Source organism: Microcaecilia unicolor, chromosome 6 (assembly GCF_901765095.1).
Source record: "Microcaecilia unicolor chromosome 6, aMicUni1.1, whole genome shotgun sequence".
NCBI classification, from domain to species: Eukaryota; Metazoa; Chordata; class Amphibia; order Gymnophiona; family Siphonopidae; genus Microcaecilia; species Microcaecilia unicolor.
Genome location: NC_044036.1, coordinates 327,303,043 through 327,326,835, shown reverse-complemented (window position 1 = coordinate 327,326,835; position 23,793 = coordinate 327,303,043). Strand labels below are relative to the sequence as shown.

Sequence of the window (23,793 nt, the reverse complement as noted above, 5' to 3'; positions counted from 1 at the left end):
TCCTGTGTTGTGGACGGGACTTTTCTCAGAGTCATAGTAACATAGTAGATGACGGCAGAAAAAGACCTGCACGGTCCATCCAGTCTGCCCAACAAGATAAACTCATATGTGCTACTTTTTGTGTATACCCTACCTTGATTTGTACCTGTCCTCTTCAGGGCACAGACCGCATAAGTCTGCCCAGCACTATCCCAGCCTCCCAACCACCAGCCCCGCCTCTCACCACCAGCTCAGGCACAGATCGTATAAGTCTGCCCAGCACTATCCCCGCCTCCCAACCACCAGTCCCGTCTCCCACCACCGACTCTGGCACAGATCGTGTAAGTCTGCCCAGCACTATCCCCGCCTCCCAACCACCAGTCCCGTCTCCCACCACCGACTCTGGCACAGATCGTATAAGTCTGCCCAGCACTATCCCAGCCTCCCAACCACCAGCCCCGCCTCCCACCAATGTTGTACAATAGTGAGCACTCTTTGGAACGTGTGCACATTTTTTCTGATAGGTGACCCACCAGGGTGGATGAACACAAAATCCCATGAATGTCAAAATACAAGTGAAGTGGGAAGTGGACCAATAACTCCAGGAAGCTGGAACAGGAGGCAAGTTTGTCTCTTTGGCCTTTCCTCTCTGCCTTAGCCTTGTGCTCCTCTGCCCCCTTCCACTCCCCCTCCCCCTTGTTCCTTATGCCCCTCCCTCTTCCTCCCCTAGCCCTTCCTGGCATCAGTTCTGGCCTGTATTTTTTTTTTGGGGGGGGGGGGGCTGTTTACTAAGCCACGCTGTAGGCTCGCTAAATTTTTAATGCATGCTAAAAATTAGCATGCACTAATGCTAAAGACAGCGCATGCTCATTTTTAGCGTGCATTATAAAGTTAGCGAGCCTAAAGCAGGGTTTAGTAAACAGGGCCCTATGTGTGTAAACCACTTAGTCGCCTGTTAAGGATCAAGTGAGCCGTATATCAAATGAACCAAATAAATAGATTAATTAAAGAGAAACATAGTATGCTTTTTGTAGTCCCTGGTGCTGTTTTTTTGTAATACAGATGTTCTAAATCAGCCATTCCTAACGTTACTTAACTTCAAGTGATTAACAGCAGAGCAGCGATTTTTCTTCCAACTCAAACCTCTGCCGACATGGCCAGGTTTCGTTATACCGTGTTGGCAGAGGTTTGAGTTGGAAGAAAAATCGCTGCTCTGCTATTAATCACTTATAATGTTTATAAGATTAAAATAATAATTTAGATATATAAAAAAAAAATAGGAAACTTGATAAAAAAAAGTTTCTTTACGGGTTGATCCATGAAGATGTAAGGAACACCATTAGAGTTTGGGGTATAATCCCCGCATGGTGGAAATTGTCTGAAAATCTGAAGATCCCCGATTATTAAGAAATAATGGTTGGTAGCTACACTGGAAAATGAAATGTTTGATGAATCTAAATGAAATTAAGTAAATAAATATGTGTTTGGGAAGATATTGAACTGATGATTGAAGTACTCCCCACACTATAAGTTAAGGTCTACTTAATTAAATTTAGTTGTGAGCACTAAATCCAGACGCCTAGATTAGGTGCAGACCGGGTGTATTCCAGTGGCGTTGCAACATGAGGCCACGGGGGCCTAGCCCCCCCCCCAATTTCATCCAGGCCCCTAGTTTGCTGGCAGGGGTACTCAACCTCCACCAGCTAAAGCCTTGTTCAGCCCTGGTCTCTGGCGCCGCCTTGTTGCTTGCCCTGCTCTCTCTTCCTCCTCGCATCCTGCAAGGAGCGTGCAGGACGTGAGGAAGAGAGAGCAGGTCAGGGAACGCAGCGGCGCCAGAAACCGGTGCTGCAGAAGGCTTCAGCTGGCGGGGGTTCGGGACCTCCGCCAGCAAAGGTATTTGCAGCTGTGGGGTACGGCAGGGCGGCGGAGGGAGTGGCGAGGCAGTGGGGGGGGGGGAGCGGCGAGGCAGCAGGGGGCAGCAGTGAGGCGGCAGACTAAAATGTGCCCCCCCACCTCGGGGTTTGGCCCCTTCCCACCGTGAGGTATGGCTACACCCCTGGTGTATTCTATAACAATATACAAAGATTTTAGAAAACTCCATGATCCGCCCCATTCCACACCCATGGCCATACCCCCATTTCAACTATGCAATTTATAATGTATGCCCATCACATTCAGAATATGCTTAGACAGTTGTGCGCATAAATTCTAATTAATGCTAATTAGTGTCAATAATTGCTTGTTAATTGGCAATTATTAGTGCTGATTGGCTTAACTAATTGCGCAAATCCAGAATACAACTGGATTTGCGTGTGCAAATCAGCTTGAAGAAGAGACGGCTGAGGGGAGACATGATAGAGGTATATAAAATAATGAGTGGAGTGGAACAGGTGGATGTGAAGTGTCTGTTCACGCTTTCCAAAAATACTAGGACTAGGGGGCATGCGGTGAAACTACAGTGTAGTAAATTTAAAACAAATCGGAGAAAATCTTTCTTCACCCAACGCATAATTAAACTCTGGAATTCGTTGCCGGAGAACATGGTGAAGGCGGTTAGCTTGGCAGAGTTTAAAAAGGGGTTAGACGGTTTCCTAAAGGACAAGTCCATAGGCTGCTACTGAATGGACTTGAGAAAAATCCACAATTCCAGGAATAACATGTATAGAATGTTTGTACGTTTGGGAAGCTTGCCAGGTGCCCTTGGCCTGGATTGGCCGCTGTCGTGGACAGGATGCTGGGCTCGATGGACCCTTGGTCTTTTCCCAGTGTGGCATTACTTATGTACTTATGTCCTCTACTTGGCTCACTTTTATTACATAGAGCAGTGATTTAACCTATTGTGATGTCATAGTGGCTTATTCCACCAATAAGAGCCAACCTCATTAGTGATGTCACAATGGCTTGATTATATAGAATGTTTGTACGTTTGGGAAGCTTGCCAGGTGCCCTTGATCTGGATTGGCCGCTGTCGTGGACAGGATGCTGGGCTCGATGGACCTTTGGTCTTTTCCCAGTGTGGCATTACTTATGTACTTATGAACTTAAGTCATGTTATGTAGAATCCGGGGGTTGGTGTCCAAATGCAGCAGCAATAGATATGACTTAAAAAAGTCTTCAAGCTTAAAGTGCCCCAGAGGGTCGTCCTTCTCTGTCAACTTTGTCGCCTGAAATTGGCTTCTGCTGTAAAAAAAACAAAACAAAAAACAAATACATTAAAAAAAAAGAGGTTAGTGCTCCAGACTTTACAGAAAAAGGACTGGTAATGATGAGCAACTTATACATATTTTCATAATAATAATTGTGAACACACAGTTGCAAACTGATATACCTCATACAGCTTATTGTTTTTAGAAATAAGGGACTCTTTTTTTTGTTACATTTGTAGCCTGTGCTTTCCCACTCATGGCAGGCTCAATGCGGCTTACATGGGGCAATAGAGGGTTAAGTGACTTGCCCAGAGTCACAAGGAGCTGCCTGTGCTGGGAATCGAACTCAGTTCCTCAGGACCAAAGTCCACCACCCTAACCACTAGGCCACTCCTCCACTGTTGCTACTATTTGAGATTCTACATGGAATGTTGCTATTCCACTAGCAACATTCCATGTAGAAGTCGGCCCTTGCAGATCACAAATGTGGCCGCGCAGGCTTCTGCTTCTGTGAGTCTGACGTCCTGCACATACGTTCAGTTTGTCAGACTCACAGAAACAGAAGCCTGCGCAGCCTTCTACATGGAATGTTGCTAGTGGAATAGCAACATTCCATGTAGAATCTCCAATAGTAGCAACATTCCATGTAGAATCTCCAATAGTAGCAACATTCCATGTAGAATCTCCAATAGTATCTATTTTATTTTTGTTACATTTGTACCCTGCGCTTTCCCACTCATGGCAGGCTCAATGCGGCTTACATGGGGCAATGGAGGGTTAAGTGACTTGCCCAGAGTCACAAGGAGCTGCCTGTGCCTGAAGTGGGAATGGAACTCAGTTCCCCAGGACCAAAGTCCACCACCCTAACCACTACTTCAGATTCCCAGCGCAGTTTCACTCCATATGGAAAAGCACTGCTCTGCTGTACCACTGGATCTCTGTATTTCCAGTGCGGTAACCAGCAGGAATCCTCACTAGTCTTTCTCCCTCTGTTAAATGCTAAATCTTCTATTTTTTTTAAATATTTTTATATAGGAATTAGCACTTATCTTGTACTGGGCGTTTTCTTTGGGCGTTTTGTTTTGTAGGTTCGCTCTACAGCGAGCTCCTGTTTCGCTATCGCTTCCTTAGGAGCCGAACCCACAATATTCAAGCCCTCTCTCTGTGCCTGCCACTTTTCTGCTTTCTGCAATAGAAAAGTGGCAGACACGGAGAGAGGGCTTGAATATCGGGGGCCCGGCTCCTAAGGAAGCGATAGCGAAACAGGAGCTCGCTGTAGAGCGAACCTACAAAAAAACCGCCCAGTACATGATAAGTGCTAATTCCTATATAAAAATATTTTAAAAAAATAGAAGATTTAGCACTTAACAGAGGGAGAAAGACTAGTGAGGATTCCTGCTGGTTACCGCACTGGAAATACAGAGATCCAGTGGTACAGCAGAGCGGTGCTTTTCCATATGGAGTGAAACTGCGCCGGGAATCTGAAGTCCCTTACCTCTAAAAACAATAAGCTGTATGAGGTATAGCAGTTTGCAACTGTGTGATCAGAAATTGAAATTCATAAGCAAACTTTCAGTATATAGATTTATAATAATAATTGTACAATTTTCTTTGATAGTTAATTTTTCCACTTTGATGGTTCTTCAGTTGCTTTGCAGCTGACCACCCTGGTTGCCCAGCAGACACAGCTGAGCCCCATAACCCACTTATGGATGGATACAAAGGAGACACAGTATCGACAAGGGAGGGGGGGGGGCCTTTCAAATTCAAACAGACCGGCAATTAGAACATATTATGGTAATCGAAAACAATACTGTGATTTTCATCAACACTGCAGTACCAGGAGACACAAGAATTAAAGACAACGAACTGGGAAAAATGAACAAAGTATCGAGACCTGTTAGAAGAAATGGCAAGACTCTGGAACAAGCCAAGTTGGGTCATCCCTATTGTGGGAGCCTTAAGCAGCGTTACACCAAGGCTGGACAAACTTCTACAAAACCACGAAATTTCAGATTTGAAACAGCAGGCTTAAAGAAGACGGTTTTTCTGGGTTCAAGCTATATTTTATGAAGATACCTGGATAATTCCTAAGCTTCTGGATGAAGCTCGAATTCTCCAGTGATACCAGACAAATCTCTCTGTTTGTGTTATGTGCTAAGTATAATAATAATCTACTATAATAAAACTCACCCTCAACGTTCTGAGGACACTGACGTGAGTGAAGCCAAGCCCTGACTTCCTTCAAAAAGGTTCGAAGGTTCGTGGTGGTGAAGCCACCAAAATCGCTCCGGGCCCCGCCCTCGAGGGCGGAGCAATGGCAGAACAACGAAGGGGTTGGCAGGGAGGGAGGCAGGGAGGGTGGGAAATCACTCCGGGCCCCGCCCTCGCGTCAAATGTCATGACGTTGGGGGCGGAGCAATGGCAGAACAACGAAGGGGTTGGCCAGGGAGGGAGGGGGGGTGTTGGCGACGAAAACCTTGCTAGCGCCCGTTTCATTTGCTCTGAAACGGGCCTCTTTTACTAGTAATAATAATAATGGAAAACAGTTCCCAAGCAGATTTCAACAGCAAAGATCATTTAAAGCTGCAATGTTACTTGATCAGCCAAGGGCTGAATACTTTGGGAGGAGATACAAATGTGTCAGCTGCAAACTCGAAAAAATATTCCATTTTTTTAAAGTTATTTTTAATTAATTTAACTCATTCTATGTCTAATTGAAAAGGGAACGAGCTCACATCATAATATGCCGCCTCTGCAAACACCATTTATATTTGCAAATGATGCCGAAAAAATATCACGTGAATAACAGCCATACTTTGACATTTTTCCTACCCCTCGCACCTTCAGGTCTGTATATAAAACCATCCAGTCTGACACTGACTTCTCTTTCAAAAATGTTAATGCTTTATATAGTAGAGGTGTATCAGCAGGCCTGAGTCTACCAAGATCACATTTATGCTTTCACCCAGCCAAGGGCTGAAAGGTGAATTGGGGGACTGTGTACAGTTTGAATTTGGACAAGTTCATGGGAAGCCACTGCTTGCCCTGGGATTGGTAGCACATAATCTTGCTACTATTTGGGTTTCTACATATAATGTCACAATTTGGGTTTCTGCCAGGTACTTGTGACCTGGATTGGCCACTATTGCAAACAGGATACTGAGCTAGCTGGGCCATTGGTCTGACCCAGTATGGCTGTTCTTGCGTTCTTAGCTAACCTCTGTTTATGACCCCCAAGCTCCACAGTTGCAGGTGCTGTGTGGGGAAAAATGTTGGTCAGGCCAGGTCCACAGTGGCCCACTCCCTTCTGCTACCTGTACATTGTAACTTTTCACTTCCAATGTTTAGGATGTAGCCGAACCCCTGACTGACGTGTCCTTAGAGTGAGACTCACCCGCGTAGTCCTGAGGTGTCATAGGTCGGGAGATGACTTCATTTAAGGCCTCCATCCACGCTCTCTGATCCTTCTCATTCTCACAGGTAAACAGAAATTGTCGTCCTGGGGTTACAATGGTCACCCCAGCTTTCCATTTCTTCCCCTTAATTCCTTTGGGTAAGCCCTCTTTGACCTGGTAGCCGTGATCTCTGCTTCCAATAAAGACTGCTCCCTGCTCGTACGGATCCTGTGAAACAAACAGCCTAATCGCAGATCACCTGAGGCAGGACAAACAAACAGACAGACAAGAATCCAAAAGAAAGCCTCCTTACCATGGGGTCTTTGTAGTAAAGAAGCTTCCTCTCCTGGAGATCCAAGGTAAACCATCGTTTCCTGAAAGCTTCTCTTTGCTGACAAGACAGAATATTGCACTGGCTTTAGAACCCGTTTAGAAAATACAGCTGTTACCACCAGAGCATCTTTTCATTCCACTGAATGGGGTCTGCAGATGAAGGTTGTCATGTTGAGCAATACAGAAGCAGTGAGGGAATTTTCAGATTTCAAAAAGACTTATTTTAAATTAAGCGTTTTTCTTTTTTGTTTTCACCCAATAGTTGCTTTTCCCCTTTTTTCATGACTGCTACTATACTATCTCTCTATATAAAAGGCACCACCAACGTTCTAAATGAAGCCTCCAGCCGGAAGTGTGAAGGGGGAGAGATATCCGGTTTCCCCATGAGTGTCTGCCCCGCCCTCGCTCTCTCTGTAACACAAACAGTGAAGGAAAACACAGCAAAGCACGAAATCAAATCGCTCTCTCTGTAACAGTGAAGGACTCAGAGGGGGGAGGGGAGAGAGGGCAGAAGCCCTCACTATCTCTGTAACATAAACACAGCACAGCAGGAAACTTAACACTGAAGGACTCCGAGGGGGGAGGGAACAGAGAGGACAGACAGCACAGGGGAAGGGAGAGAGGGCAGAGGGCAGGGACACACACACTCCCACATGCACACAGAAGAAAACTTTGCTAGCCCCCGTTTCATTTGCATCAGAAACGGGGCTTTTTTACTAGTAGTATACTAAAATGCTTCTACCCCACCATAGTAGGTTCAAGGCAGATAACAAATATTGCAGATACTTAAAAAGAAACCCCCAAGAATTATCATTCTACAACTTCATAACATTTCTTAAGCAGATGTTTCAATAACTTCTGAAAACTAACATAGGTAGAAGCAAGATGAACATTTAATGAGAAACAGTTCCAAATTCTCACTGCATAAAAGGGAAAAGATTTCTCATAAATTGGCCTGCATCTTAAACCCTTAATAGTAGGAAAAGTCAAAAGCAAACGGGCAGAATTTCTGCTGGTAAAAGAGGATTATAGCTCTTGGTTCACTCCATTGCAGTGACAATCTTCAGCCAGGAACCGTGCAACAAGTCTCCTTCCAGAGCTGGTGATCAGATTCCCTTAATCCACCCACTAGGTGTCACTGTTCCAGAATGAGGATGGTTTCCTTCCTCCCCCAGTAGGGGCTGTGAAAGCTGAGGGGTCTTTGTACTAAGGTGTGCTGAAAAATGGCCTGCGGTAGTATAGACGTGTGTTTTGGGCGCGCACAGAATTAGTTTTTAATCGCACCTACAAAAAATGCCTTTATAAAATTTTTGCCGAAAATAGAAATGCAGAAAAATGAAAATTGTCGCATGTCCATTTTGGGTCTGAGGCCTTACCGCAAGCCATCGACCTAGCGGTAAGGTCTCATGCAGTAACCGGGCAGAAATGGTCTACGCGTGTCAAATTCCACTAGACGCGCATAGCTGCCAAGCGTCAGCAAATAAAAAATATTTTTTCAGACACGCGTAGCGGACATGCGCCAAAATTGAAATTACCGCAGGGGCCACGCGGTAACCGGGCAGTAACTCCAATTTGGCGCGTGTTGAGCTTAGTAAAAGGGCCCCTGAGTTCACCTGGAAGCAGACAACCTGAGCTGGAAGTTAAAGCCCAGCTCTTCCACCCACTGTCTCACTCCTCCCTGCGTGCAGTCTCTCTGCCTTGTACACGCTCTAGAATGGTATTTCTCAAAAGTGGGAAGAAGACATACTTTCGGCCCTGTCTTCTCCATGTAGCCTTCTTTCAAATAATTCCTCGTGATCCTGGGGATGATCTGGCAGAAGAGAAATAAAACACAGATCACTTGTAAATTCATGGGTTCTATCTCGTATTTTTAGCCCACCTTTCCAACGACAGCTGAACACGGTCTACAACATGCCTGCTGTCTTTTTCGAATAAGCACATAGGGTCTCTCCAGAAGAGAATCCAACAGTTATTCTATACTTTCTTTTCAGTAGTGTAGCTAGACCCCAAATTGGGTGGGCACAATGTCCTCTCTGGTGTTCTCTGCTCTCCGCACCCCCACCCCAACTTGAGCTGGCAAGGATCACCAAGCCCCACCTGCCACTGTCAGGGACGGTTCATGTAAGCTGTCACCAACCAAACTGCTCTGGAGGGGGTAGGGGGTTTCTTTGCAGATGTATTTGGATGAGGGGTGTAGGGATCTCCACCGGTTGCAACAAGGATGCACTGCTGCTGGGTGGGCCGGAGCCTAAAGTGGGTGGGCCTGGTCACCAGACTACACCGCTGCTTGAGTCCCCTCTAGCTCTGTTGGGCTTGCAGCTTAATCGGAGGTAGCCTTCATTCATAATGACCTGAATATTTGTAGATTTCCTTCCAGCTTTCATGGCCCCTTGGTTAGGGGCCACAGGCAGCAACTACCTCCAGAATGTGGTAATATGGACCCTCAGTCTGGGCACTGCAGTAAGAACACTGGCATACCTACATTAGTTGCCACCTGGGCAGAGCACCCCCTCTTCCGAGCAAGGGGGTGCATGGAGCAGGCGTGTGGCTGTTGGCTCTGCCAGTCCCCTGCCCCAGAACAGGAAGTTGATGCCAGAGGGGGCAGGGGATTGGCAAAGTCAACAGCCACGCGCCTGCTCCATACCCTCCCTGGACCCAGGGCAGACCACCCCCACTTCCCAGCCGTTGGTACTCTAGAAAGTGAGAGTCTATTTTATAATGGTACCCAGATTCCATTATAGAAGTTATTTATTTATTTATTTACTTGTTACATTTGTATCCCACATTTTCCCACCCATTTGCAGGCTCAATGTGGCTTACATAGTACCGTAAAGGCGTTCGCCAATTCCGGTATGAACAAATACAGTCATGTTGTGGTAGAATAAGGTTCGTGTGTACAGACACATTAGGGAATCGTAGAGAGGAGGAGTGATTATATGTCCATTACGAGCTTTGGTTTCGTTGTGTTGCAGGGTACAGGCATTTAAGTTGGGTCGGAAGGGTATGCCTTTTTGAACAGGTTAGTTTTTAATGATTTCAGGAAGTTTAGGTGATCATAAGTTGTTTTCACGGCTTTTGGTAATGCGTTCCATAGTTGTGTGCTTATGTAGGAAAAGCTAGATGCATAGGTTGATTTGTATTTGAGTCCTTTGCAGCTTGGGTAGTGGAGATTTAGGTATGTTCGTGTTGATCCTGTTGTGTTTCTGGTTGGTAGACGATGAGGTCTGTCATGTATCCCGGGGCATCGCCGTAGATTTATTTTATTTTATTTATTTTATTATCTCATTTATACCCCACATTTTCTCAACAGCGTCAGGCTCAATGTGGCTTACAGCGCACCGCAGAGGCAGACGCCAGTGCAGTAAAATCAAGCTAATACAACAGAAAACCTACATAAGAAATAATGGGGAAGATGGGGAAGGGAAACTGGGGGGGGGGGGGGGGGGGGGGGAGAGGAGGGAAGGGTGGATTTTGTGGAGAGGAGGGAAGGGTGGATTTTATGAACCAGGGTGCAGATTTTGAAAGCAATACGTTCTTTGATTGGGAGCCAGTGCAGTTTTTCTCAGAGGGGTTTGGCGCTTTCTAATCGCGTTTTTCCAAATATAAGCCTGGCTGCCGTGTTTTGAGCGGTCTGAAGTTTCTTTATAATTTGTTCTTTGCATCCCGCATAAATTCCGTTGAAGTAGTCTACATGGCTTAGTACCATTGATTATATCAAGAATACTAGCTTAACCCGGCATAGGTGCATCTAAAATTTAAATACCTGCACTTACACCGGCCAGAGACCTGGCATAACTGCAGATGCCTAAATACAGCAACGCAGGGCCACCGAGACACAGAGCCGGGCCCGGGGCAGGGCTGACACAGCTGCCGCCCTTCCCCCCCCCCCCATGTGATGCAGCTGTAGCCTCCTTGCACAGCTGCTGCCGTCCCTCGTTCACTCGGGCCATCACTGCCCACTATCCCCCGCCATCCTGCGTCAGTGCATCTGCTCCTCCCTGACCTCCAAGGGGGGGCCCGGCATCGGGGTTTGTCTCTCTCCTCCTGTATGCCTAGACCAGGTTATCACGTTAATGCAATCACCCGGGTCCTTGCAGGAACAGGAGAGAGACAGATCCTGGCGTCAGGCCCCTCTTGGGGCCGGGCCTGGGGAAGTTTGCTCCCCTGCCACTTGGCTGCCTTGCAGCCTGCTACTTCCTGTATTCTGTTAAGTGGGGTGTTCAAGCAGCAGGCCCCACCCATGCTCCACCCCCTTGTATTTTTGCACTGTGACACGTATGCAACACCCTTCAGAATAGCACTTCTTCACTTGCTGCCGGTTACACACTAACCCACGAGAGTGACACAAGCAACCGGTGGGCAACCAGTTATACGCTTGTCTTTCATGCGCTACCACGGAGCAATGGCTGGGAATCCCAACCCTGGCCAAGCAGAGGAGCGGAAATCTGGTGCAGGAATCAAACCCAGGCTTCCCACTGAGCCACAGGTCAGCCCGGAGGAAAACTAGAATGAGCGTCAAGGGTTCTCTGCCTGCAAACACGTCCAAGGAGCTGGTTGCTCTCCTTAGCTGAGGCAGAATTGCAAAAGAAGTTCCCAGTTTCACTCCAGTGTTTATTTTCAACTTGCAATCTCATGTCCTGTAGTTTCATCAGTAAGGAAGTGGTTTCTTTTCTAATCCCACTAATTTCCAAGAACCTTCTCGCTTCTACCAGAACTCTGTGTATATTACAGTAGTGTAGCCAGAGTTTAATTTTTAGATGGGCCTGGAGGTGGACTGGGTGGGCACAGGCCTCACATTTCCTCTCAACCCGCTACCACTCCCCCCCCCACCCGCCACTGCTGCCACATTTCCTCTCCATCCGCCCGCCGCCGCATTTCCTCTCCATCCGCTACCCCCCCCCCCCCCCCCCACGACAGCCCCCTGCACATGGTCAGTTCTGGTCATTTTTACTGACCTGAAGCGCCATTCTCCCTCCAGCACCGGCGATTTCCATAGCCAGCCTTCTGCCAGCACGCGTCATCGGAGCCTCTTCTCAGGCGCGTCCCGCCTACTCTGCAACTTCCTGTTTTCCGCAAAGGTGGGACGCAGGAAGTTGCAGAGTAGGTGGGACGCACCTGAGAAGAGGCCCTGATGATGCACGCTGGCAGAAGGCTGGCTATGGGAATCGCCGGTGCTGGAGGGAGAACGGCGCTTCAGGGCAGTAAAAGTGAGCAGACCACGTGGATGGGGAGAGTGGGCAGAAGAGGCTGGGCGGGCCTGGAGCAAAAGTGGCTGGGCCTGGGCCCGTCCAGGCCCACCCGTGGCTACGCCCCTGGTATATTATTATTATATGTGGTTACAGATTAGTTATGCCTGAGATATATTAACATGCCACATATAACAGCTTGAATCTCTCCCCCTGATATTCAGCGCTATTTAACCGGTCAGAAACGGCTCTGGCAGTTTAAATAATGCTTATCCGGCTATCCGCAAATATTCAGCGGGAAACAGCTGGTTTTCTCCCGCTGAAGACTTGCGGTCAGCGCTTAGCGGATAACCAGCTATATTGCGCAATATAACTGACCATCCACTAATATTCAGCACATCGCCAACCTTGGTTGCCAAATCGAGCCGCCGAAATAGCAGGCCTATCTTTGGCCAGTTTCAACTTAACCAGCTAGCGCTGAATATTGACTTTGCTGGTTAAGTTGAAACTGGCAAAAATAAAACCGGATATTCATTTCCGGTCACCGGAAATGGCCCGGAATTGAATATCTGGTCTCACTGCCAACTGCGGGAATTAGCCAGGCTGCATCCCACAGTCTGAATATTGACCCCCCCCCCCCCCCCCCCCCCCCGTCTATAACTTTCTCCATTTGTGGGTTTCTCACAAGTCTTCTGACAATCAACGAACGACTTCTCCTTAGGCTCTACTCTCTGTACCCACCAAACATTGTCTGTTGCCAACTTTAACTGAACATGAAACACAATACGAACAACTTTTATCATGGGACACAGAGATGTGAACTGCTTATGCATTATGAATGGGCAAGCATGGTTTACCCATGTAAAATACATATGTGCACAGTGTAGAAGCAGGTACACTTGTACATAAGAACATAAGCATTTCCATACTAGGGCAGACCGAAAGTCCATGAAGCCCAGTATCCTGTTTCCAACAGTGGCCAATCCAGGTCACAAGTACCTGGCAAGATCCCAAAACAGTACAATACATTTTATGCTGCTTATCCTAGAAATAAGAAGGGTTTTTTCGCAGGCCCATCTTAATAATGGCTTATGGCCTTTTCTTTTAGGAAATTAGCCAAACCTTTTTTAAAACCCTGCTAAGCTAACTGCTTTTACTACATTCTCTGCAACGAATTCTAGAGTTTAATTACACATTGAGTGAAGAAATACTTTCTCCGATTCATTTAAAATTTCCTACTTTGTAGCTTCACTGCATGCCCCCTAGTCCTAGTATTTTTGGAAAGAGTAAACAAGCGAATCACATCTGCCCATTCCACTTCTCTCAGTTTTAAAATACCTCTATCATATCTCCCCTCAGCTGTCTCTTCTCCAAGCTGAACAGCCCTAGCCACTTTAGCCTTTCCTCGTAGGAAAGTTGTCCCATCCCCTTTATCATTTTTGTCGCCCTTCTCTATACCTTTTCTAATTCCATTATATATATTTTTTAGATGCGGTGACCAGAACTGCACACAGTATTCAAGGTGCGGTTGAACCATGGAGCAATACAAAGGCATTATAACAATCTCAGTTTTGTTTTCCATTCCTTTCCTAATAATTCCTAACATTCTATTTACTTTCTTAGCTGCCGCTGCACATTGTGATAAGCGTTCGTTTGTTCTGTCTTTCTATTGCTGAGAAATTACTTTTATTTATAGTGACCTCCCCTGTTTCAGTCTTTGTTCTTTCCCACAGTTTAGCCCTTCGGTCCTTCATGCTGTCCTTAGACCCTGTGTGTCTCTGTGTAATACCCACAAAGGAGCTGTCAAACTTTGTTAGCATGAAACAGAAGTGGAGGAGTAGCCTAATGGGGCTTTGATCCTGGCCCATTCCCACTACTACTACTACTTAACATTTCTAAAGCGCTACTAGGGTTACGCAGCGCTGTACAATTTAACATAGAGGGACAGTCCCCCTGCTCAAAGAGCTTACAATCTAAAAGACAAGTGAACAGTCAGTCCAAAAGGGGCAGTCAAATTGGGGCAGTCTGGATTCACTGAACGGTAAGAGTTAGGTGCCGAACGCAGCATTGAAGAGGTGGGCTTTAAGGAAAGACTTGAAGATGGGCAGGGAGGGGGCTTGGCATAAGGACTCGGGAAGGTTGTTCCAAGCATAGGGTGAGGTGAGGCAGAATGAGCGGAGCCTGGAGTTCGCGGTGGTAGAGAAGGGTAATGAGAGGAGGGATTTGTCCTGTGAATGGAGGTTTCGGGCGGGAACGCAAGGGGAGATGAGGGTAGAGAGGTAGTGAGGGGCAGCAGACTGAGTGCATTTGTAGGTAAGAAGGAGAAGCTTGAACTGAATGCGGTATCTGATTGGAAGCCAGTGAAGTGACCTGAGGAGAGGAGTGATATGAGTATATCAGTTCTGGCGGAATATAAGACGTGCAGCAGAGTTCTGAACGGATTGAAGGGGGGATAGATGGCTAAGTGGGAGGCCGGTGAGGAGTAAGTTGCAGTACAGCTCCTTGTGACCTTGGGCAAGTCACTTAACTCTCCATTGCCCTTAGATTGTGAGCCCTCTAGAGACAGAGAAAGTACTTGATTAGTAGAAGAATTGTCTTTGTCTGAGCTGGCAGGGGGGTTAACTGAAGAAGAACCGTGAGTGAAAATTCAGAAAGATAGTTCTCTGAAATTCTAAAATCTTGTAGAATTTTTCTTTTCATTCTACTTTTCTACTTCACACTAGAATGTGCAGCTAGCTCCAGAAAGCACAAGGAAAGCAGGATGGGCTTGGAGCTGAAATACAAAGTGAAAGTCATGGTTTCACTGTAAGAAAATATTGTGGTGAAGCTTCTTCAGTATTAGAAAAAGTCAAGACAGCAAAATCATGGGTTGCCTCGAATAGGTTTTATTATGTTAGTGTGTACTGGATTTTACTTATTTTTTTGATTTAGACATGTTCATGTTATTGTAGTACCCGGGGCAGATTATTTGAAACTTGTTTTTCAGCTGTTTATTCTGCTGCACTGTGATTTTGTTTCTTGTCGTTCCTATCTTGAGCTAACATTGGAAAGGCAGATGAGAAGTCTAACGAACCTACTGTAAATAAAGATGTGAGCTGGTGTCTGCCAGTTTTCAGCTTCTGTGCCATTTGCCAGAAGAGTTTTGGAGTCAGGGCTGTTTGCTTACCTCTGACTCTGCTGTCGTGGGGAACTCAGTCTTCAGATAACGTAGGCGAGCGGCTCGAATAGCATTGAACCAGTCCACAATTTCCTGTGTGAAGACAGACATCAGTGGGAGAAGGCTCGGAGCAGTGCGGCTGCATTTCTGTCTGCATCCTAACCAAGCACATGTTAGAAATTACAGTGGAACGTGAACTGCATGTGGAAAAGTGACAGAGGTTCCCATTCTCTTAAGAACATAAGCATTACCATAGTGGGTCAGACTGAAGGTCCATCAAGTCAGTACAGAGACACCAATCTACCGAATTCCAGGCTGGAGATTTTAAGTCAGTCCTGGATTTCTGGCCACCCCATTCTGGTGCATTATGGGACTTGCAGCTGCAGCACTGATTTCAATGGGCAGAATCAGGCACTACAAAACCCATACTGCTTTGGGATGTGCGTTCAAAACCAGGAATGCCCAAAATCTCCAGCCTGGAAATGGGTAGATTGGCATCTCTGCCAGCATCCTGTTTCCAACAGTGGTCAATCCAGGTCACAAGTACCTAGCAAGATCCCAAAAGAGGAAAAACGGATTTTATGCTGCTTATCCCAGGAATAAGACGTGGATTTTCCCAAGTCCATCTTAATAATGGCTTAAGGACTTTTTTAAACCTTTTTTTTTAACCCTACTAAGGTAACTGCTTTTACCACATTTTGTTTTCTAGCAATGAATGCCAGAGTTTATTTACATAAGCCCTGATTAAAAAAAAAAAGCCAGATTCCTGATACAGTAAAAAAAAGAAATCAATGATCAACAAAGGAGAAGTTTTAAAAGATCCGTGGTTTCCCCCTGCTTTATGGTTCTGCTACAGGTACAAAAAATGCAAATTATTCTGCATAGATTGTAAATATAATATAGTTGATATTCAAAGTGATTTAACAGAGCAGGAGAACTTCCTACTCCGTTAAATCGCTTGTGTCTGCCTATCCGCTGATAATCAGTGGCACATAACTGGATAGATCAGCACTAACTGCCCTGTACTGGCCGGTTAGTGCAGGGCAGTCTGTGAATGGAGTTTGCCTGGAGCCAGTACTTGTGGCTAGTGGCGATATTCAGTCCACTAACCAGCTAAAAGTGTCCAGACAACAAAGACAGAAAAAATTATTATTTAATGGAATGTGTTTGTTTTGAGAAATGCACATCTTATCAGTTTTTGTACAGGAGAAAATGTCAGTTTCTTGCTAATTCATGCGCATGTGAGAGGGGGCATAATAAGAGAAAATTTCCCATTGTTGGCTAATTTTCAGTTTAAAAAATTGTGTGTATATATTCAGTCTTTTGATATACTGGCTTCCTATTCAGTTAAGAACAAACTGAACCATAATGAATACATATGAGATGTATGTATGCAAATTAATATGCCACATCCCACTGCCCCCCCCACCCAAATGAAACAGTTAAACTATGCCCATAGGAAAAGGTGGGGTGGGGGATTCATTTACATAGACATCACATGAACAATACAGCCAGGAGGGCCCCCACCCTGGTGGGACAGCACTTCACAGAACCAGGACACTGTACCAGTGATTTCACAGTGAGAATACTGAAAGGTAACTTTAAAACAATACAGGAACGCAAAACCTTTGAAGTCAGAATGATTGAATATTTTGACACCCAACAGACAGGACTTAACAAGGATCTGGATTTTCTGGCCCATTATAAACCATAAAGTTGTATTTATCTGCTTATCACCCTCCCCTCCTCTCCCCTCCCCACCCCACAAACATCCTGCTAGACTATCTATGGAATGCTTTGAAGTCCCCATACACATCTCCTACCCACCCTGCTAGACTGTTATATACACTGTCAGCTACCACATTTGCTTATTTCTGATCTGACGAAGAAGGGCAACCTTTGAAAGCTAATCAAGAAATGTATTAAGTTATGTCCAATAAAAAAGGTATCATCTTATTTTCTTTTCCATGTTTTAATTTTGTTTGATTTCTATTGAAGCCTGAAAGAGGAATTCTGTGCAAAACAAGACAAATAAGCTGCTGAATTTTACAGATTTTAAAAATATTGTGCACTAAATTTTCCCCCAGGAGTAAACTGAGCTGGAAGTACAAAGGTCAAAGAGGAAATTGTTGGGTCAATAAAAGAAAGTGTCTTCAGAAGGGCTCTTTGGTTCCCTCAATCCCTCTCACCTTCCTCTACTTCTAAAACTCACTCCCTTTCAGTCTACTGGAGTCTCCTCTCTGACCACCTTGAGGATGCATTTTCCCCAAAGAATCCCAGTCCTCCTCCAGCACCTCCCGTAACATCACTGGGTCTGTGCTACTTATATTATCTGTAACAGGGGAGTAGCCAGACACCCAATTTTGGGAGGGTCTGGGCCCAAGATGGGTGGGCCCTGTCCCACAAATGATTTTGTGTGTGTGTGTGTGTCTCTCTCTCTCTCTCTCTCTCTCTCTCTCTCTCTCTCTCGCCTGCATGCCATATGGTCTCTCAAACATCTTCCCTCCCCCCGCATACCTTTTAAATCAATTTTCACTGGCAGCGCGAAGCAACTAATACACACTGTTCATGTTGGCCCCACAGCCTTCCCCGATGCAACTTCCTGTTTCCCAGTGGCGTACCAAGGGGGGGGGCAGTGGGGGCGGTCCGCCCCGGGTGCACGCCGCTGGGGGGGGGGTGCCGCGCGCCTGTCGGCTCTTCGTTTTCATGCTCCCTTTGCCCCGGAACAGGTTACTTCCTGTTCCGGGGCAGAGGGAGCATGAAAACGAAGAGCCAGTAGGCGCGCGGCACCCCCCCCCCCCCCAGCGGCATGCACCCGGGGGGGGGGCGGGTTCTTTCGCCGGGGGATCGGGGGTTCTTTCGCCGGGGGGGGAGGCGGTGCGCTGTTCCGGGGGGGCGCTGCACCTGGGGGGCGGGGCGCATCGGCGATCCGCCCCGGGTGTCAGCCCCCCTAGGAACGCCACTGCTGTTTCCACATAGGTGGGAATACATCAGAGAGAAGGCTGTGGGGCCAGTACGAGCAGTTATGTATCAGTTGCTTCTCGCTGCAGGCAAAGATCTGCTGTTTACAAGGTACGCAGGAGGGACAGCTGTTGGGAGTTTTTAGCTGGCGGAGCTTGGGGATCCCTGCCAGCTACATCATAGGTGTGCTGCTCCTGGGTGGGCCTGAGCCCAAAGGCCCACCCAGGCCCACCCTTGGCTACGCCACTGATCTGTAACATACGTAAAAACAAACATAAGAAATGAAATAATGCCCCAAAAAACGGGATGTGAAATGAGGTTTTGCGGCCTCTAAAATTGTGCAGAATTTTTCAGCAGAAGTTAAATGATCCCATCCTTTCCTTTTTGTCTCTTTATCCTCATTCTCTCTCCCTTCTGTTCCCTCTCGTTTCTGCCCTCTCCCCAACGTCATCCACACAAGGCCAAACCTGTATAACTAATTTTTTTTTTTTACCTTTCTACTTTCATGATACACAAAGACATTTCTTGTCTGAATCCCCTTAACGTATGTGATCTGCAGCCCATTTGGGTTTCCAATCTTCTCCGGCTGGAACATGGCATTCAGGTCCTTCAGGGACATGGTAGCCTTTGCACCTTTGATCTGTGTATACAACGTTACAATAGAGCAATTGAATCAATGAGAAATCTAAGTCAGAGAAGTGCAAAAGCAATTCCAACAAGTGATTGACTGCACTGAACTCTGAAATCTGTATAATTGAACCTGAGGAACCTTCAATAAGAGTCGGTTGCATAGGCACCCTGTATAAGAGGCTTGAGGAAGCTTGCTTCCCCAGGCCTACCTGCAACCATGCCGCCCACTCACTTGTCTGCCATGCCAGCTTTCTCCCCAGGTCTGCAGAGGCAGCAGCATACCAGTGGCGTTCCTAGGGGCGCTGACACCCGGGGTGGATCGCCAATGCCCCCCCCAAGAACAGCGCGACCCCCCCCCCCGCGAAATAACCCCCCAGGTGCAGCGTGACCCCCCCTGGTGAAAGAGCCCCCCCCCGGGTGCACGCTGCTGGGGGGGGAACAGGGCAGAGGGAGCATGAAAACGAAGAGCCGACAGGCGCGCGGCATCCCCCCAGCGGCGTGCACCCGGGGCGGACCGCCCCCACCGCCCCCCCCCCCCCCTTGGTACACCACTGCAGCATACTACAAAGAGAAACCAGACACAAGACCATTGTTCTATGAGTGTTACTGCTGGCACTGCCAGTCCCACCTCTCTGAAAGAAGAAGTTACGTCAGAGGAGACAGGACCGGCATAGCCAGCAGCAGCAGCACACATAAGACTATGAGTCTATGCCTGGTTTATACTTGTTGCTGCCATCACAGACTCGGGGGTGGGGGGGAGGCAGCAAGCTTGGCAGAGGCTAGCTATGATCAAGTAGGAATGAGGTGAGAGAAAAGAGAAAGAGATGGGGCAATGCTGGATGATGGTGGGGAGAGAGACGTGGGTGTTGCTGGAAGGTGGCAAAGAAGATAAAGAGCGAAATAGAGATGGGATAATATTGGAAGGGGAAGACAGACAGAGACAGGGTGATGGTAGATTGTGGGAGAGAGAGAGAGAGACAAAAGGGTGATCATAGGCGGTCGGTGGCCCAACTGTTTGGGGAGGCTAAAGGGGGTGGGGTTGGGGGCGAAGCTTAAACCCATAATTGTCACCCAGCATCAAGCACCCCTTCCTCCCACCCACCTAGCACCAGGCAGGCAGGCAAGCAGGCAGGCACCCCTCCCTCCCTCCCTCCCACCCAGCATCAGGCAGGCAGGCAGGCAAGCAGGCAGGCACCCCTCCCTCCCTCCCTCCCTCCCACCCAGCATCAAGCACCAGGCACCCCACCCAGCATCAGGCCTTCCTGCCTTCCTCCCTCCCTCCCACCCAGCAGCATCAGACCTTCCTCCTTCCCACCCACCCAGCATCAGGCCTTCCTCCTTCCCTCCCTTCCACTGAGCACCAGGTCCAGTTCCCGCCCCCCCCCCCTCCGAAATTTAAAACTTGACACCTGCTCGGGGTTAAGGGAAGGCGGCGTTGGCAGCGACACAGCACGTCAGCACCAGTGAAACATGTGCTGACTCGGCATGCCTTCAGCTTCCCTTCAAGGGTGGGACCAGCGCTTGAGAGACAGAACAAAGGGAAGCTGAAGGCGCGCCGAGCCAGCACGCGTTTCACTGGTGCTGACGTGCTGTGTCGCTGCCGACGCCGCCTTCCCTTAACCCCGAGCAGGTATCAAGTTTTAAATTTTGGAGGGGGGGGGCGGGAGGCAGGCGGCGAAGGTCACAACTGGGCTGGGGAGGCTTAGCCTCCCCAAGCCTCTTATACGGGGTGCCTATGGGGGTGATGCTGGATGGTGGTGGGGGGGGGGGGGGGGAGAGAGAAAGTGACAGAGAGGAGATGCTGGATAGCAGAGGCAAAGATCGATCCATATTAATCTGGCTTGTTTATTTTTCCTAACAGGTGTATTGATGTTCAACTCCCAGTGCAGTGTTTGCAGTGCTGCCTTTTCTTAGGTAAGCCTTTCATTTGTGATTCCTGCTATTAAGGCATGGTAGAATTACTTTATAGGTCTTGAGTGGCTTTTGTAAGGTTTTGTATTACTTCACAATATGCCTACTACTAGATTTTGAATCTGGGCTTGGATTTTGGATTTGGACTTAGCTTATGCCCTTGGTAGCTCAAAGTGAATAGGTATTTTCCTTCCCCAGGGGGCTTACAATCAAAAGTTTGTACTTGGGGCGATGGAGGCTTAAGTGCCTTGTCTAATACCTCAAGGAGCGGAAATTAGATTTGAACCCTGGCTTCCATAGTTCTCAGCCCACCACTCTAACCAGTAGGTAATACATATTCTAAATATGTTTGGTAACTCAGCAATAAATTAAAGGCCAACAGATCTGAAGTCTGGTAGCCATTTGGCAACCTACCAAGAAAGCTGATAGGCAAATCATTTTATGGTTACCAGCAACCACAGGATTTCTGTTACAGTACTGCTGAACACCACTGTTCACGTAGCCAACAGGAAGATGCTGGGTTAGTGTGCTAAGCCTGACTTAATGTACCTGCATATATTTTCAGAATAGTGCAAATATTGTTCTGTTTAATATGCTGTATTATGTTGGTGCGTTATTTTGATTTTTGGACATAATTCCTTGGAATGCATTCACTGGACATATTACCATCATTCTGTGGGGGAGGGGGAGGCAGCTAGTACAGCTGCACCAGATTGATACAGTGAAGGGGTCCTTCCCTGTTGTGTTCAAACGTGCACCCACACCAAGGATTTACCCCTCCTAGCCCCACCCCTATCTCACCCTGCCCTAGACCCACCCCAACTCTGAGTCACTGACTGCCTATGATTGGCTGCATATTCAGAACTATACAATGAAACATGAAATTTTGAAATGAATAACTTGTTTTTCCAAATCCAGGCTGAAAGTGAATATCGGTCAACTCTCATAGGATCTATTTCCTTCCACTCTTAGGCAGGGGTGCAGAAAGTATGGGGCCACAGGGGCCTGGGCCCCCGTAGATTTGCCCCTGGACCCCTCTGCTGACGACCCGACGACCCCCCACTCCCGCCTACCTTTGCTGGCGGGGGACCCCAACCCCCGCCAGCCGAGCCGAGGTCCTCTTCTTCCCAATCCCACGCAAGGGTTCGTTCAGACTAGAACGAAGCGTTGCGCGGGATTGGGAAGAAGAGGACCTCGGCTGGCAGGGGTTGGGGTCCCCCGCCAGCAAAGGTAGGCGGGAGCGAGGGGTTGTCGGGTCATCGGCAGGGGGAGTCGGCAATGGCAGGGGGGGTTAGCAATGGCGAGTGGGGGTTCAGCAATGGCAGCGGGGGGGGGGGGGGGGTCAGCGGCACCAGGGAGGGGGCTAAAATGTGCCCCCTCACCGCGGGCTCTGGACTCACCTCCTGCCGAAGTCTGGCTACGCCCCTGCTCTTAGGGGCACTTTTACTAAAGGGTTACTGTTCGGTAATGGGCTTGAACAGCAAATCAGAATTACTACAGGGCTAACACAGCCTCCGGTGGTAATTCTGCCCCCAGAAAAATATTGCTGCAGGGGGTTACCTGGCAGTATCAGGCAGCACAACCGCTGGGTTAGTGCAGGAGCCCTTACCGCCACTTCAACGGGTGGTGGTAAGTGCTCCCCCTGAAACAGCCGCAGAGTAAGTGCAAACTTACCGCATGCCCATTTCTTTTTTTGGGCTTTTTACCCGCTGCAGTAAAAAGGACCTCATCGCGCAGCAAAAGCAGCTGCCACCACTAGTGCAGGGACCCCCTTTTACCATAGCTTAGTAAAAGGGCCCCTTATTTATTTATATATTAATTAGGATTTATTTACTGCCTTTTTTGAAAGAATTCACTCAAGGTGGTGTACAATGTATATGCCTTCCTATGCTTGGCCTGTTACTAAGGGCTAGGCCTAAGGCCTGTACTGTCAGTTTGGTTCTCACATGATAGCCTACTAACTCAGCATCTTGTCTAGCAATCATTGCTTTCTTAGGAGCTGAGAACTGACACTTCATAACATTTGTTTTTAGCTGAATATGTTTTTCATATAGGGTGGATGTAACCTTGTAAGTTGCTAGGAGACAGGCTGAGGACACAGTGTGAGACTAACATGTCCAGAATGTTTCATTTGGGGAGATAGACAGAGAGAGGACACAAGGGTATTGTTCTGGCTGTGCATGAAGAACAGATAACCGATTAGCCAATGGTCACTAAGGGTGCATGTGCCCACAATGTCAGGATAGACTGATACACCCATATATGGTATAGGCTACTTTCAGTTTAGGGGACATCACATGATTTATGAGAAATGTAATTTGCAAGCAGTCCCTTGTCTTTCAGGATGTGCATTACTGACTGACAACCTGCTCCAGGGAAGAGAACTATTGTTTGTATTTTTGGCTCTGTGAGATGCTAATAAAGGTAATTTACTGGCTGTGCCTAATGGAGTCTAAGTTCTCTTTCTTATTTTTCCAGCTGTTGGGGCTGAAGTGCTTTCTCTCCCTGTGGGGGCTAAGCGACAGAAATTCACAACAGTAAGAATAAATCAAACATGAGCAATAGACAATTACAGCAGTAAAAATATTCAAATAACAATACAAAGTATAGCATGGTATACTACTTACAAAGTCAACACAATACGTAATAGATCATTTTAATAGACAGCGTTGGGTATAAGCAAAGAAGGAGCATATATGAGAGCAAGAGGAGTTAGAAAATAACTTGCCCAAGGTCACAAGAAGCGTCAGTAAAGGAACAGGGGGTCTGAATCCTGGCTTCCCTGCTGCTTGAACCAATAGGCTCTTCCTATTGGTTCTTGAACAGCTGGGGCACATGTGGTTAGTGCTCCACGTATGTGCTCATTTCTGCAAGCATGGAATTTGTGAGGTAGGCAAGGGACACAGCAGTAACAGCCCAGACTCGCTGAATTTGGTGGTGGTTTAATTATTGAACTGAATACTCACTTCCTCCTTGGTGAAGTACTTGAGGACTCCTTCTCTCTCTGACAACACAAACCTCCTCAACAGAAACTGGGCTTTATCCTTTCCCCGTTTCCAGAGAAAACCTTCTTTGTTGCCTTAAAAACAAAC

The 23,793-nt window shown here is 47.4% G+C and overlaps 1 protein-coding gene across 2 annotated transcripts in view; it reads right to left on the bottom strand.

Moving 5' to 3' along the window:
• Nucleotides 1-3,023: 3,023 nt before the first annotated feature.
• Nucleotides 3,024-23,793, bottom strand: part of ADAP2 (ArfGAP with dual PH domains 2) — a 40,967-nt gene continuing 20,197 nt past the window's right edge. For both annotated transcript variants that reach the window (XM_030206478.1, XM_030206479.1), the window contains exons 5-11: nucleotides 23,668-23,780; nucleotides 18,654-18,800; nucleotides 15,209-15,292; nucleotides 8,604-8,666; nucleotides 6,837-6,914; nucleotides 6,523-6,751; nucleotides 3,024-3,159 (exon numbers count right to left, since the gene is read on the bottom strand). In XM_030206478.1, the coding sequence (XP_030062338.1) occupies nucleotides 3,131-3,159; nucleotides 6,523-6,751; nucleotides 6,837-6,914; nucleotides 8,604-8,666; nucleotides 15,209-15,292; nucleotides 18,654-18,800; nucleotides 23,668-23,780 (743 nt within the window). In that variant the 3' untranslated portion in view covers nucleotides 3,024-3,130. The remainder of the gene's footprint in view (nucleotides 3,160-6,522; nucleotides 6,752-6,836; nucleotides 6,915-8,603; nucleotides 8,667-15,208; nucleotides 15,293-18,653; nucleotides 18,801-23,667; nucleotides 23,781-23,793) is intronic.